The sequence below is a fragment of the Neopelma chrysocephalum genome, unplaced genomic scaffold, assembly GCF_003984885.1.
Source record: "Neopelma chrysocephalum unplaced genomic scaffold, ASM398488v2 Primary Assembly neopelma1_23, whole genome shotgun sequence".
Taxonomy (NCBI): Eukaryota; Metazoa; Chordata; class Aves; order Passeriformes; family Pipridae; genus Neopelma; species Neopelma chrysocephalum.
In genome coordinates this window covers 35,001,046-35,016,780 of record NW_020897691.1, presented here as the reverse complement: position 1 = coordinate 35,016,780, position 15,735 = coordinate 35,001,046, and the positions used below count along the sequence as shown (strand labels likewise).

At 35.7% G+C, this 15,735-nt stretch overlaps 1 protein-coding gene across 3 annotated transcripts in view; it reads right to left on the bottom strand.

The window, feature by feature from the left end:
* The window catches only part of CDK19 (cyclin dependent kinase 19), a 114,020-nt gene that overhangs the window by 62,841 nt on the left and 35,444 nt on the right, over positions 1-15,735 (bottom strand). For all 3 annotated transcript variants that reach the window (XM_027693199.1, XM_027693191.1, XM_027693182.1), the window contains one exon: positions 8,609-8,719. In XM_027693199.1, the coding sequence (XP_027549000.1) occupies positions 8,609-8,719 (111 nt within the window). The remainder of the gene's footprint in view (positions 1-8,608; positions 8,720-15,735) is intronic.

The following is a 15,735-nucleotide window of genomic DNA, read 5'->3' as shown; positions in this document are numbered from 1 at the left end:
CTTATTTCTTTCTATTTTCAGAAATGTATGCATATGGCCCTACCACTGTTGTGGGAAATTATTCCTCAAATTAACTAATTAAAGAAATAAATAAGAGCAGAAATAAATGAATAGTCACAACAACTGGACAAAAGCTTTGTAATCAGGCAGATCAGGTGTACAATAAGCTCCAAAGCAAAGGATGCTGTAGCAGTACAACAATGCTAAAGGAGTTTTTTAACCTGAACAGTTTGCTGACTTCAGGTATGGCAGGGAGCTGTGCTCTTGCCATCTCAAAACATTTAACAGTCTAAATCCAAGACCTCAGGTGCAGAAATAGGTGCAGGTATCAGCACAAACTAGGATGTTCTTTATACGTAAGTGCACCGTGCAAGTGGATGAGGCACTCTTTCCTAGTTTCACTTCCTGAAGAGTCCCAAGTGCAGCCTCAAGTACAGCATGTAGCAGTGAGAATTTCAGACCTAATAAAGACATGGAATAATCTACATGAATTACAGGAATTGTAACCATTTCCCATTCCCCAGATGACTGCCTTAAACACTAAAACTACACTCCTCTCATTCAATAAATCTTTTTGAAGAATAGCACAGCATCAAGACTGTCCTGGAGTATAAATCTGAACCCTGACAGGTATGAAGGACATTCTGGCTCTCTCTCCAGGAATCAGGAGGTGCACTTGGACACTGCAGCTACCAACCTTTAGGTATGCTCAAGTTCTGTGCTGAATCTTACCACTAATGGATAACTGCTAAGAACAAAACACGGGGACTTCCACAATCCAGGCAAGTCAGAGGCATGTTTGTAACAAGATGACAAGCAGACAGAGGGTCAAAAACCTTCAGCATCCTCCATGTCTTTTTTTCACTGGAACTCCCCGAAGATAACTTAACTCATAAATTCTGATAGATCACCTTGCCAAAAAAGCTGGAAAACACCAAGACTCATTCAGCAAAACTAGTTAGGAAAGCCTTAATTGTCAGTGCACACTATATCAGTCACATGCTACAGAACAGAAACCCAGCCATAAATTCATTTTAATTAGTTCATTAGAACACTGTGGATTCAAGCTCTCCTTCTGATATATCTAAAATGCTTCAAAATGAAAGAAAAACGCATGTCATATGAGGTAAATGAAATTGCAAGCAATATTAAAATCTATTCAGCAGGAGTAGCCAAGTCACTTTCCCTTTCTGTGCATCCATATTTTCAGATTCCTAAATCTTAAAAACATGCTGACGCTGACTGGATTCCAAATCCTCTGAGCCAATTCAGTATTCACTTTTGAAAATAAACATAATGTAAAAAATTCCTAATGCTTTTATATACTTTATTTTACATTTAAATAAGGCATCGACTTCGTGGCAGCATTTTTAAGTCTGTACTCTAAATTCAGTAATACTTCACTGACCAACATTAAAGTACACATTCATTAGCAGTGTGGAAAAGCAAGGAAGCTATAATTTGCTGTTTGCAATCTCTGGGACTATTGTTTTTACTTCCTAACTGCTTATTCCCAATTTTCAACTTGAAAAAAATGTAATAAAATTGCAAGGAAAACTGGATGAGCAAAGGCAAGACCATATAAATGATATAAAATGAAGTGAAATGCAACTAAGCATTTGGAAATAAAATATGGTGGTGATTGATGAAACAATATTAAATCTAGTAGTTTGTCTGCCTTCTATGTTACCTAGTGTATTGAAACTGGTTTGAAAATTGGTTAGTGAAGAACTATGTGCATTTTCTAAATCCTTCACCACAAACAAAGTAAACATAGTGCATAACAACACAGAGCAAATTCAAATCCTTAGTATTTAACCAGCAGTTAAATGAGCATTTGAAAAGATCCTAATTTTAGTCTGCTTCCAGGTCAGTCAGTCTCATACAAACATACTCTCTCTATGTTTGTGTCATCCAATTCCCAATTCCAAGAACTACTGTTCAGTACGACAGAGGTTAAAACAAACAAATAAGTCAGATCTGGAAACTTTTCACAGAAGCAAGAAGCCAGCTAACAGAGGGACCTTATGCATGCCCGACTAAACAGAGTTAGTGCGAGCTCCCACCTCAACAGACATGAGATAATCCACAGAACTCAAGACACAAGCCCCTAGAAAACCTGACTACTTAAGTTCTGCTGCTTAAGGCAATACTCGTTGCAAAATTACATGCATCTCCATCAAACCGAAACGCAATCATGCCAAATTCAGTTGCCTCTCCCAGCTGAAGCAAACTGTGTGCTCCCACACTTTAGCAAAAACACTGCTGCATTCTATTCAATCCCTTATCCAGCCTTTGAGAATAAAACGGAATTATGTCAACCTGCCAGTAAAAAGTAAAGTTACATTTTAATATTAAAGCGATGGAAGCTTGGATACATATTAAATAAGTGCCAAGGCTAAGAGGAAGATTCATATTATTTGGCTTCCAGTCTCATTTTAAACAAAAAATTACTTCCATCTTCTCTCTTCAGCAATCAATACCCGAATAAAGGCAACATATTGTTGCATATTAAGTGTAAAGTATTTAAAAAGGCTATGGAAGACCAAATCAAAATCTTAAGGTGGTATCAAAACTAACTGCACATTGCTTCCACAATTTTCAAACAGAGAAAGCAAAGACGGAACCAATGAATGTGAGTAACATTTGCTGTTCCAAAAATAAATCATAGTTTCACATACCTACTCTTAGGACTCATTTCAGACACCAAAGTTTTAGACACAAAGAAAATTTTGTCAGTTTACTTATCACAAGTAAAATAAAATAAAATCAAAACAGAAGTGGGTAAAAGTATCGCTGTAGTGATCACTTTAGTTTCCAATTTTGGAAGCGTGACAGCAACCAACACAAACTGTCCTTCAGAAGAGGAGAGGAGAAAAGGATGCCTCAACAACATTCCCTCTAAACTATGACAGTGTATGGCCATCATCAAATATCTTCTTTACAATGTTATTAACCACACTGCCTAACGAAAAACCCTATTCCAAGTGACAAGTGCCCAACACTTTAAGTAACAGTGAAAGGCACTTTAATACAATAACTTTTGCTAATGTCAACTTGCTTTAAATACCTAAGCTTTGAAACACAGAGAAGATGTAAACAGATTCAGTAAAGTTTTTCCAGGTTTACTTGGGGTCTTTCGGGGTCCTCTAATATCTTTCAGATCTACATATGTCAAAATAACTCTACACAACAATAACAAAAGTCATCAGAATTCAGCTACCCTTTCAGTGTGTATATATATGACACACATGGTATTCATTCCACTCTGTTCACATTTGCCTCTGTCTTTGAAGCCTGTTCCTACCTGCTGTTTCCTCCAATTCTCATGCTTCATAGTACAGAAAATGAGTCCACATAAGCTACCCTCAAATTCATACAACTCTGGCAGAAAAAGCAAGTTTATGTTCTGAGGATGTGATAGGCACATTCTCAGAACAGAAAGCTATCGACAAGGAATGGCATTGCCCTCTGCAAGAAATTCAACCATTTTTTTAGTGGTGAAAAAGGCCACCCATTTTATTTGGAAGGGATCAATCATGCCATAAAGACCTATGTGAGCCCATTTCCTTCTGCCTCAACAAATCTTCTATTTTTCTGCCAGCTAGTAGAATCCTATAGTGGTAAATAAACATAAAACAGAGAAGAATACACAAAGAATCACCTAGCATAGCAGGATGGAATTAAACCAAAAATATAGACATGACTTTAGAAAAATCAAAAGAGAAAAAATAAAACTGCTACACTGAGAAAAGTATTTTCATGTATATAAAGATATTTGTGATCAACTAGCACGCAAATTATCTTCACTATTGAGAGCTAAACTGAAGCCTGTGGAAGAAAGAATTATAACTGATTACACCATCTTTAAGGAATATGTTAAAACTCGGAGCTATTCTACAACATTTGTGAGATTAAGCAAATTGCACAAATCAGTATGAAACACTCATAATTTCATTTATCATAAAAGAACCTTATTCAAAATGTTGTTAACTGAAATTAAGTGTATTTATTTGCATACTGAGAGAGTCAACTAGTGTTATGAAATTCACATGTATGAAGAATAGTTTCTCCTTTTCATTATGTGATGGCTATTTTTAGGTACACATGACTATCCTAATAATCTCTACCCTACATTTTTAAAAGTAGAATATATACATAACAAGAATTTCATATAGAACAAAGCCAGTCTGCCCACACATTTTTATTATCATGAACAATAATTTCCAGATGAATTTAACTCCACACTTCTCAGTGTTATTTGCTGCTAAGCATTTAGTTGTTAGAGATCACCGGACTCTAATAATAAGAGAATCAAATCAACCAAACCTAAAAAATATCCAGATCATGGTTTAACTGGTCTTGAATAGTGAATATATCATGATTCACTATTATCAAATCACAGGTAATTACTTATTTACTCACTCATTAAGAATCAACAATGGTTTTTATTACTATAAAACACATTCAACATATTTTACTGTGATAAAAATGTTGCTTTTTCAGAATGAGATAAAAACCATCCAGAAGCTTCTGATTTAGTTACATTTCTAGAAAAGGGGATCTCAGAGATTTGAAGTTATATACACAAATGAGTCTGAGAATTAACTCTGTGCCATAACCAGGAAAGGCAGGTAAACTATTAATTCAGAATGTAAAAAAAGAAGTGTAACAAAAACGTTGCTTAGAATCAAAAATCCTACTTAAAAATACAGAGGCTATAAAATTGAAGACATCGAATGTGTGCTTATCTGTGGTACTAAAAATGTGTGCTTTAGAAATATTTTCAATCCTAAAAATCTGATGCTTTACAAGTATGAGAGTAGCTGGGAACAAAAGAAAAGTTCTCAATATTATAACCTCTCCAATGGCTAAAAGTAATTAGACTGACAACAAACAGAATTCACCTCTAGAGCAGATCTCATTTGTACCAAATTTTTTAAAAGTCTGTTTAAGTAAACATCATGCATGTAATGTATAAATTTGATATGAATTTGAAAAATGTCTTAAAATGCATGAGCTTCACATAGGAAGTTATGGAGAGTAGTATACAACTTAAGACTAACGTAAAATAAGAACATACATTAAAGTGCAATAGGAAAATTTAGTGATAAAATATCAATAACTCTAGTATTTAAAACAAACTTTTTATTTTTAAAGGTCAAAAATTAACATAGCAGAAAAACACACGTATCATTTGAAGCAGTTACACTCATTCTTGTTACACTATTCCATGCACAGTTCTGTAAATCTATGAAGTTCTAACTATGTACTGGAGTGGTAACTTAAAAACAGTATCAGTTCCACTCAGGGATTTAAGATTAACTCAGCTATGCATTAGCTAAGTGCTTATTTCTTTTTGTGTTTGCTAAATTGTCCAATTTGGATTAAGAGCATTCAGGACCTTATGAGCAGATATTGAAAAAGGAACATCCCTCACATGACAAGGATCAGAAGATGGTTGTTTCTGGGGCTATGAACATCTGAAGCTGAAAGTTTCAGGCCATTGTAATATAAAGGCATGAAACTGAAGTGAGCTATCAGGAATTAAGATATTCAATAGCACCTGAGGGGACACATATTTTTAACCTTGTATCAGGTGCTCCTTTTACACTGAGGTTCAAGCTAAGGCATCTTTACTTCACAGCATGAGCACATATAAGCAGTGATGACACTGCAGACAATACACTGTAAATTAATTTGTGTGGCACATCCTACAGCCTGAGAACTTTACTGGTTCTCTTTGACAGAGACAAATAGTCAAGAAAAATCATAAGGAAATTATTTGTGTATTACACTAAGAATTTTGGTAATTAAAGGAAACTAATTATAAATCAATTTGTCAAAACAATGTCTATATTCTTAGATATTCTGTATGGTAATCTCATGAATGGCTTTGCGTTGTCTTGTATAATGTAAGCTGAGAGATAACGAAAGAAGATATCTTTGATAGACTTAGTTATTAAAACTGGAAAAAAAGTTAGTAGGCAAGAACAACACAATCGGTCTTCATCAACACCTGTCAAAAGTAGCTCAAATTAGCATAGCTTTCTACATCCCTTGGTAATGGTATCAACAGATGTTATAAAAATGTTGAAGTATGCAGCTATCGAATCTCAAATTTCAAATTCGAACAGTTTAATTCACATAAATTAAATGCAAAGTAAAAAAAAAATTCTTGCTCACCATAAAAGAACTTTTTAATAAGCTTAATTGGCACCATCACTTTTCCTCATTAGAACAGGACAATTTTTTTTCAGTATTAGAAAATTAACAGAACAAGATAGCATCTAATATAGTTTATTCATCTCTTGCCAAATGTTCTCAGTACAGAAGCTGAAAAATATAATGATTTTAATTAATCTGATGTTTGTACGTGATGAGCACGTACTCTTTCTTATTGAAGCCAATAGGAGTTACTAAAGCTGGGCAGCTTTGAACAGAAGCACAGTTCCCATACTTACAGATTCTGGTAGGTAACTCTAAGCTACCTGCATTTCAAAACATTGGTCTCTAGGAATCTCCATCTCTAGTGACAACACACCTACAATTCCAAAACTTAAATCCTTACAAACTGACATACCCACGATAAATAGACTTATTTTGGTTTTATGTAGTGCTGGGGAAGCACATGATGCTAAGCAATAAAAAAAAATGTGCTAATCCCCTGCCACAAATTCAGCCCCAAAGAGCTGAAAGGGCACAAGCTGTAAAGCATGGGAAATGCAAAACACAACACAACACAGACAGAATGACAAGTGGTTGGTATTACTGAAATGCGTTACAAAATAGGTGGATTTTCTGGAGTTTTTTGAAGGAGGATAGTGAAGGATCTTTACGTACGTTAATTGGGAGGCTGTTCCATGTGTAGGAGGCAGCGTGGAAAAAGACACAAAGTTGGGAGTGAGCAAAAGAGACAAAAGGGGAATTAAGTGCGATGCTTGGGAAGTGCTGACGGTAAAGGAAATGAGGACCAAGGTTAAGCCAGAATCAAGAGTGCCTTGAACATGGCCAACTTTATGCAAGGGAGGAAAAAATTCCTGGCAAAGGTTTAAGAAGTGAGGAAACATGGGTAACTATACAGGAAAGGAGAAATGATTTGTGTAGCATGTCCCATAAAAATAAACCAAAACAAACATGAGAAAGTAAGGAAGTGGGAGACCAGTTCACACCAAATACCTTGTTGTAACAAACATTTCAGTCTTAAATAATAGAAAATAATTAACATCACTGAGATTTTATCCAATACCCAGCCAGATGTGAGGAGTGGTAAGAACAAGCTGCAGTGATTCTTCATCTAAAGCTCTTAAATCATGTGAAAAATCATTATGTAGTGTAAAAACCACACATCCAAAATAAAATCAAATGGAAAAGGCTAGAAAAAAAGGTGTTTAAAACATGGTAATAAATGTAGCAGTAAAATGTGTTTGTTGCGATTGTTCTATAAAATGGGTAAACTCATTTGATGCACAAATAAATTCTGTCATACAGAGGTTTAGCTGATGCATTCCTCTTTATCATCACTGCCACCAGTTACAAGAAATACAAAACTCTCAGTTTACACTGAACATTGATGAAGAAAACTTGTAAAATACAGAAGTGCTAGCCCGTAAGAGAAATAAAATTAAATATTTTTTAAGCTTATGAAGGTGAATGAAATACCATGACTTTACTTGTTCTGAGCCAGAAGTGTCTTTTTGCATGGTCTAAGTTTACTTTCCTTCCAACTACAATTTTGCGTCATTTACAAGTACATACTCATCAGCTCAAGATCTAAGTACAAAAAAATTGAGCAATTTGTCACTAACATTAGTAATAGCAACTTCTATATTACTGAAGCCTTAAAAAGTAATATTGGAATTAATATTAACACTTCCTGTCCTTGCCAATATTTTCAAAGGAATTATAAACATATTGATTATTCTTGGTGTTTGATATCTTTTGGGTTTAAACACAAATCCAAGTTCACAGAACTCACATCTTCTTAACAGATGTGGGGCTTGAATATTTGCATCTGAGTTCAACTGAGTTCAATACATTTTTGTCATCCTCTCCAACAGATTAAATCAAATCATACTATATTTTGCTGGAAACTTAAAAACAGACATCTAAGTCTCTACGCCTCTTTCATGTAGTGATAGTCCATCAGTAGACCCAATTAGCTTACTGTTTTTTATTTTCTTTCCACTCATACTGTCCCAAATTCTCTGAATATAGCTGATTGAATGTTGGTGACTTGCACTACATCTCAGTTAGAGAACTCTGTAAAACAGTCCCTTATTTTTTTCATTTGTGCATGTGCAAGACGGCAGAAAAAAATATTAAACAGATTTCCAAACTCAGTTTTAGAAGATCTCAATTAGAAATGCTTTCTTTAACTCCAATTAAAGCCTGTAAGAAAATCCTTTTCACTTCAAAATGCAATCTGACTTCGAAAAATTCTACATAGTCTTTTGCACGCTTTAAAGTGTAAAAATAACAGGACGTCAGTTACACCCTTAATTACAGAGCAAGAAATTTATGCATGTCTGCCTATATAATGGTATGTCACACACAGGTCAGTTTGAACAAGCTCTTACTACAAACACACAGGGAAATCTGTACTTACCCACAAATCATGCTCAGCATAATCAAACAGCAGCCAAACCTTTCTGTCACTGTGAGAAAGGAAAACTTTCTGCAATGCAATCACGTTTGGGTGCTTCAACTCTCGTAAAAGCTGCAGAGAAACAGAGAAGTTCTTGTTACTTCTGTGCTTGTACAACGCGAACACAGCAACAAAACCACCAAACAGGTCAAATAGCAAACAAGTGATCCTTAAACAGGCCAGAGAAGAAAAGATGCCACTGATTCAACATTATCTTAAAAATATCTAAATAAGGACATGGGCAGCCTCCACGTCATGAGTTGCTGTTCTGCCAGCACAGCTGCCCGTCACTACCTACTTTCTCTGTCCCACACTCAGCACACAGCTGCCCATCCCACCTATCCATCCCACTTGCCAACAGTGTCTATCTTAAAAGATGTTATCACAGAATCAACTCTGTTAGAAAAGACCTCACAGATAGTCAGTCCAACCTATGACCAAACACCACCATGTCAACTCAACCATGGCACTAAATGCCACGTCCAGTCTTTCTTTAAACACCTCCAGGGACAGTGAGAATGCCCATTCCAATGCCCAATCACTCTTTTTATCAATAATGACACACAAACATAATGGGTTTCTTGTCAAAGATGAACATCAGGATTTGAGGATGCCAGGAGGAAGCTTGTGCAGCTGGTCCAATTCTTTGCGTGGACAACACAGTTCTTGATCACTACATATTTATTTTATTACCAATAATTCTCTTTTCCTTTGGATCCCTGCCTCACTTGGCTCGAAATTCATGGGCTGTTGTTTTCAGAAATGAGGGTGTTTTCAAAGAAATGTTTACCAAAATGTTTTTTCTAATGGTTACTTCAACTACTGTCCTGTAATCCAGAAATAAACCCAAGCTTATTTACTGCTTGCCAAAAAGAAAACTAGGTCTCATGACTAATTAGACAGCACATTAAAGCAGGCACCGCTGCTGAAGTTATCCTTCTGCCAGATTAAATTAGTCTCAGGAGGTGCTGGGAAGCAGTACTCCCAAAAATATAATTTCCATGGAATCACTTTTCCTCCCCTCTCCCTTTCCACACATTAGTCACAAGAATGATTGATAATTTCTGTTTTATCTGGAAATTGCTTGCATCTGCAGCACTAGTATATACATTGCCAAGAATCAATTTATAATGGTGAAATAGTAAATGGAGTAGGTTCCAAGGCCCATTTGAGAGAAATGAATCTTCCCTTTTTTCACCTTACAGATGTTTATTTTAGGGGAAATAAAAAAAAATTAATTTTAAATTATATTATCCTTTGGCTATACAGGTATCTGTCAAGACAAGAAATCTTCTAAAGAATATAGCTGCTTAAATCTATTCCTGTTTTTCAGCAAATGAAAGAAACATTTTTTTCTACCATGCAGGAAGTGTTTTCTTCTTTTTGTTTCTTTCTTTCTCTAAACCTGAGCTTCCCTTTCTCCAGGCTAAACAACCCCAGTTCCTTCAGCCTCTCCTCATAAGATTTGCTCTTCGTTACATTCTGGCTGTCAAGACTGGGTACCACAGCAGCTGGTCCTTCAGCAGCAGGAGCCAGACCAAGGAAATGTTGGCTCCAGAAGTTCAAGATACTTTTTCAAGAACAGGAGCTCTGCTCTACCCACGCTGGACTTGCAATGGTGCTCAACACCAAGACAAGAACAGAAACGATAGTGTAGACTACAAATGATGCGCACGAGCCACAAACAGAAATGCTGGTAAGATTTATGTCTAAAAATAATCTTGTCTAGAAACAGACTGCAGCAGAAGAGGGAGTGACCACAAGGACTGAGCTGCTGTAGCTCATAGGTACATAAAGAGTGGAGATGAGCAGAGTCATTCAAAATGCACTGGGAAGATGCAATCAGAAAGGAATACATGGTAGAACCAAATACACAGCTATGGAAATAAAAACCCAGCAAATTTGAGACAAGTGTTTCAAAGACAAGTATTAATCTAAGGCTTACCTAAAAAGAAACGAGGGATTTCGGAAACCACATTTTCATTAAAGCAGATGGGGACGCCAATAGTGTGAAAACATGGGAACATATTTGGAGCTACTTGCATCACGATCGTAGCAACCATCTACCCTAACGACTTCTATGTTTGACTAGAATTTTGTCAATATTTAACTTCTAAACACGCCACGTACATCTAACAGGTAAGTCATCACAAATCACCTTCTTATGATACAGTTGTATGTTCATTCACCACCATAAAAGCATTTCACAAACGTGCATTTTAGCTATACCTAGAACCACATGAACGACTTCAGAGATGTGGTGAATTATTGTCTCCAGCTTTCCTGCAGCACAGATTGCTTTAAACTTTAAACATACAAAATAGATAAATGAAACATAATACTAGTACTGTTTTTCTTAAATCTTGTTTAGAAGTAAATCAATTTGGAGACTTGTTAATTCAAATCTAAAGTTAGAAGGAAGAAATCAGTACATTGTCCTAGTAATTGAAAGATCCCAGCGTACCTGACAACATTTTATTACAAAATAACAACCTGAATATAAAAAGGATCTGCAACTACTCAAATTTATTACTAAATGAACACAGCATCATATTTTAACAGTCTTTTAGCTTAATGTTGCTCTAAAATTTAAGTTCCATCATACCCAACTTGCAGTAAAATGCTAATAAAAACCTGTGTCTCAGGTGAGTTACGGTACATTTCTTTCTTGGTAACAGCACACAAAGCAGTTTAGGCAGAAAGACATAGAGAAGGACATCATTGTGAATTGTCAACATCTGTGAAATTTAACTGTCCTGCTCAGTGGGTTTCATGTAAACATATTAGAGGATGATTATTATTATCATTATTATCAAGAGAATTGTACAAGCATCTCTGCTTATTACCTTTCTTAGCTAATGGCACAGCCTGAAGTTTTAAAATGCTGCATTTGGATAACCCAAATAGCATGGAACAGCTTGTAGGATTCCCAGGTGGCTACACACTACATGCAGAATTGCTAGTAATTTCTTCAGTTGTCTGATGAATAAGTTCTCTCATAAGGGACACTGAGAATTTCCCCCACAAGTGAATGTCTCTTATAGCAGGGGAAGGATGGAGGTCATAAGGGAAAGTCTCTGATGCCTGAGAAAAAGTTAAGTTGGTAACAGAATTGATATAGGAGCTTGAAGCATTGGAAATGTAAAGTGTCAGCAGTCATCCTGAGTTAGACTTTGCATGGAAAGTCAAAATAGACAGTAAAGATTGTCTAGGCAGAGAAGGAGCACAAGAGAGTGCACAAGAACAAGAAAGCAGAAGTAGGATATCTTAAAACATAAAGACAAAAATAAGAATCTAAAATATTTTACATCAGGTTTTAATAACAGTTATGATACTGATCATGGAAAGAACAAACACAGATAATGGAAATGCTTCACGTTTCAGAAAGTGGAAACTAACACAAGTCAGATACAAGTAAAACTCAGAGATTATATCAGATAATTAGCAAATACATCCCATACATTCATAAATGAGAAATGGAAAGGAGACAAGGCATTTGCAGACTTGTTAATCCAAAGCATGCAAAAACCCCATTTTGAAACGCTGAACATAAAGAAAAATGTGTTTAAAAAAACTATCCTGATTTTCTTATCCAATAAGTGATTTTGAACACAGATCTCCTGCTTGTGTTGAAATTTTAACCTTATAATAACTCTAAGTACTTCGTCAGATGGAAATGATGGGAATAAGTTTGAGGTGAGCAAGAAACTACCTAAAAAGGCAGCCGACAATGGGATACATTTCAAGGCCAAGTAGTTCTAGATATTAACTACTTGGGGAGTTCCCAAAGAACAAGTATTGTGTTTATTAATAAAACCCATCTTAGTATCAAAATCATGAGTGTGACTTAAATTAGCTAATTCAATAAAAACAGCGTTCCCAATGAAAAAAAGGAGTGTGCTAATGCATCATTTTTTATGCTATTTTATTCTATGACTGAGTAAACAAAGAGTAATAGAAATGGGATGAGCACCAAATCTGAATTCATGCACCTAGAAACTAATCAAGAATTTCTACTACAGACTGAGAAGTCATCAGGTGCAGGTGACAAAAAGGTGGAACTGGATATTATCGGATATTAGGTATCCTAATTGAGGTATTTGCAAAAGAGAAAGAGATCTATTGATATCAATACATAAAAGGCTTCCGTGATCTATTTTTAAAATACTATATGCAGTTTTCTTTACCCATGCTCAAACACCACACACACATGAAAAGATGAACTTGCTCTGAAAGAGGCAAAGGGTGACCAAAGGAGCGAACAATCTCTCTCTCAACAGGGAAGAAAAGGCTTTCTCAATTACTGTAACTGATCAAATATTGAAAGGAAATAAGATGGAGATCCACTAAAATACAAAGACATGAACACTAAAGATGAAAGAAATCATTAAGCTAAATGATAATCATGTTCGAGAGTAGAAAGACACAACCGATAAGAGATAAAATTACTCTACAAGATGGCATCTGACGAACAGGAAGGTTCAGGAATAGCTTCTCAGTAGCAGGGAAAACAGTATACCTCATTTGCGCTTCGATCAACATTGGAAAACAAAGTTACTTGACAATTTGATATGTCAGCCACTAGATTCACTAGACAGATGCCTATGCAGTACTTGCCTGTATAGATACCATTTTAAAAAGCAGGGTGAGGACAGACACTTTCATCTCGCTGTGAAGGAAACCTAAGAAAAATTAGAGAAAACCGGAACACAAACAGTGCTCTCACTATTGACAACAGTAAATCTTGCAGCAAACGTATTTCTGTGTCAGTGATGACAAAACCTATAATCATCTTCAGAAACTTATTCAGAGGCTAATCTCATCTAAGAGGTGTTCCTACCTTCCACACAGTCTACTTCAGTCTTTTGATCTAGGTACTTAAACTGATCTAGAACAGTCTTGGTAGTTTCCTTGATGGAAGTGCACACTGTAGTACTGCATTTAACCATTTCCAAGGTTAGAACGAAAACCTTTAACAGGCAGAAATGTGGATTACAAGAAATCATAGAAAAGACCAAAACATGAGCCTGATAGCTCATAAAAGCAATTGCATGATGTAGAATTTTAAAGTCACTTCTTGTGTGATGAATATATTCAAAGCTTCTAGGGTCACTGAAGTTGTTTTTTAATTGACATCAGGCTTTTCAAAGAAAACTAAAGGTCATCATTTTATGTCTTCAGAGGATCTTTTAAAATTCCAACTTACTTAGATGTTATTAATCAATCCTAGATCCTCTCCTCTGTATTATTAATAGTATCCTTTCCACATAGAATAAAGACCCTCTGCTGCAGCTTTTCCCTCAGGGAAGTATATATGGGCCTCTAAGAAAAACAAACAAAAAACCAAACAAAACCCAAACCAAACAACAACAACAAAAACCCAAACAAACAAACAAACAAAAACCAAAACAAACAGGTAGTTGTTTATTAAACTTGTAAGAGCAATCCTTTGCTAACTGTGCTACTGGTCTCAAAGTTATCAAGAAGAACAAAATAGAGGGGAACTGAAACAGGTACCATATTAAAAAACTACTCAAAATTCAGTTTTGTTAATAATTCTGAATTTTGGGATTTTCCAATTTGGATTACCTTGACCATGTTGTTTATAATACTAACACTACAACTTGGAGAAATTACAATTACAGAGTTACTGCATAACCAAAGCAACAAAAAAAGTCTTTATAATAATAGCTTCAAACTAAGCAGGTACAGAGGGTTCATTTCCAGCTTTAATTTGTACAAGGCTCACACGTGTCTAAGAGGTCTCAAAAAGATGCACGCAACATAAAAATTGATATGCATATCTATATCTACACATCATCATGGCTAGGCTTCGCGAACGAAGATTTGGGAAGGGCTCTACCCACGTTTCTTGCAAGCGCGTTGGTGGCTAAAAAGGCCAATACGAGAAAGGCATGTCCGGTTGCAAAAGACACAGCAGAAATATCTACACACAAACACAAAATAAACCACTGTCCAAAGAACCTAAGAAGAAAGGTAAAGGTAAACTTAAGCATCAGCTTAAGCTCTGCTTCAGAGAGGACATTCTTGGTATACTGGTCTGGTAAGGCCTGTCCTTGGACAGTCTTTGGCATTGCAAAACCAAGTAGGGGACTCTTATATGAACTGCTAGGAGTGCTGCCTGAGTTTACAAGGCATGCTCCAATTTAAAATAACCAAGCTAAAATATTTTAAAGCAAACTCCAACCAGACTCTCTCCTTCCCTCTAATTCTCCTATACATGCACCCAATCTTCATCAGTTTGATCCCAAGCAGTCCTTCATATTGAAGCATCCCTCGAAGTCTGCTCTACACTTCCTTCACCATTCTCCTTTCTTAATACTTCCATCTATCTAAAGCACACAGTCCCCAAACTGTGAGGTTTCCAAATTCTCACAAGAGAAAAATCAAGTATGTTTTAAAAAATAAAGAAGTAAAAAGACACTGAGCAGACTCTAGCTAGTAAATTGCCAAATGTCAGGACAGGAAGAGGACAAAAACCTGCCCCACCCTTCTCCTATGAGAAGGATTAAGAAAGTATTTATTCTATAAATATTTTCGTTTCAGGAGCTGAAAATGGTCTGGTATTGCTAAATAACATTATTATTCTGAAACAAAAGCTTAAGTATTACATTTTAATAAAGGAATAGAAACTAGGATAACTGCATTTTTAATTCTTGAGGTTCCCAACAATAGAAAATTAAGTAACTTTTCCCCTTTAGTTTTGAAGTCTACTTATTGATTCATCTTCTTAACTAACTTTTTGACTTATTTTATTATTAAAGCAATTTTTCATTTTTGTGACAGTCTGTCATTTTCCACAGTCTATACATTACAAACTACACAACACAAATTAAAACACAAGTTATTTGAAGTTACCATTAAAATAAATTCTAGATCTTAAAAAAAACATCCACCCAACAACTTCTTGCACCCAAATAATGACAATGACCAACCAGCATTCCAACTTAGTAAATATGTCTACTGGACTGAGAAAAGTGCAACTCTGTGCCTCTGCTTTTGCTACTGAAGTTCTCTATCCTGTGATATGGAAATTTCCTGCATTTGCTTCCATGCAGACCCAGAGC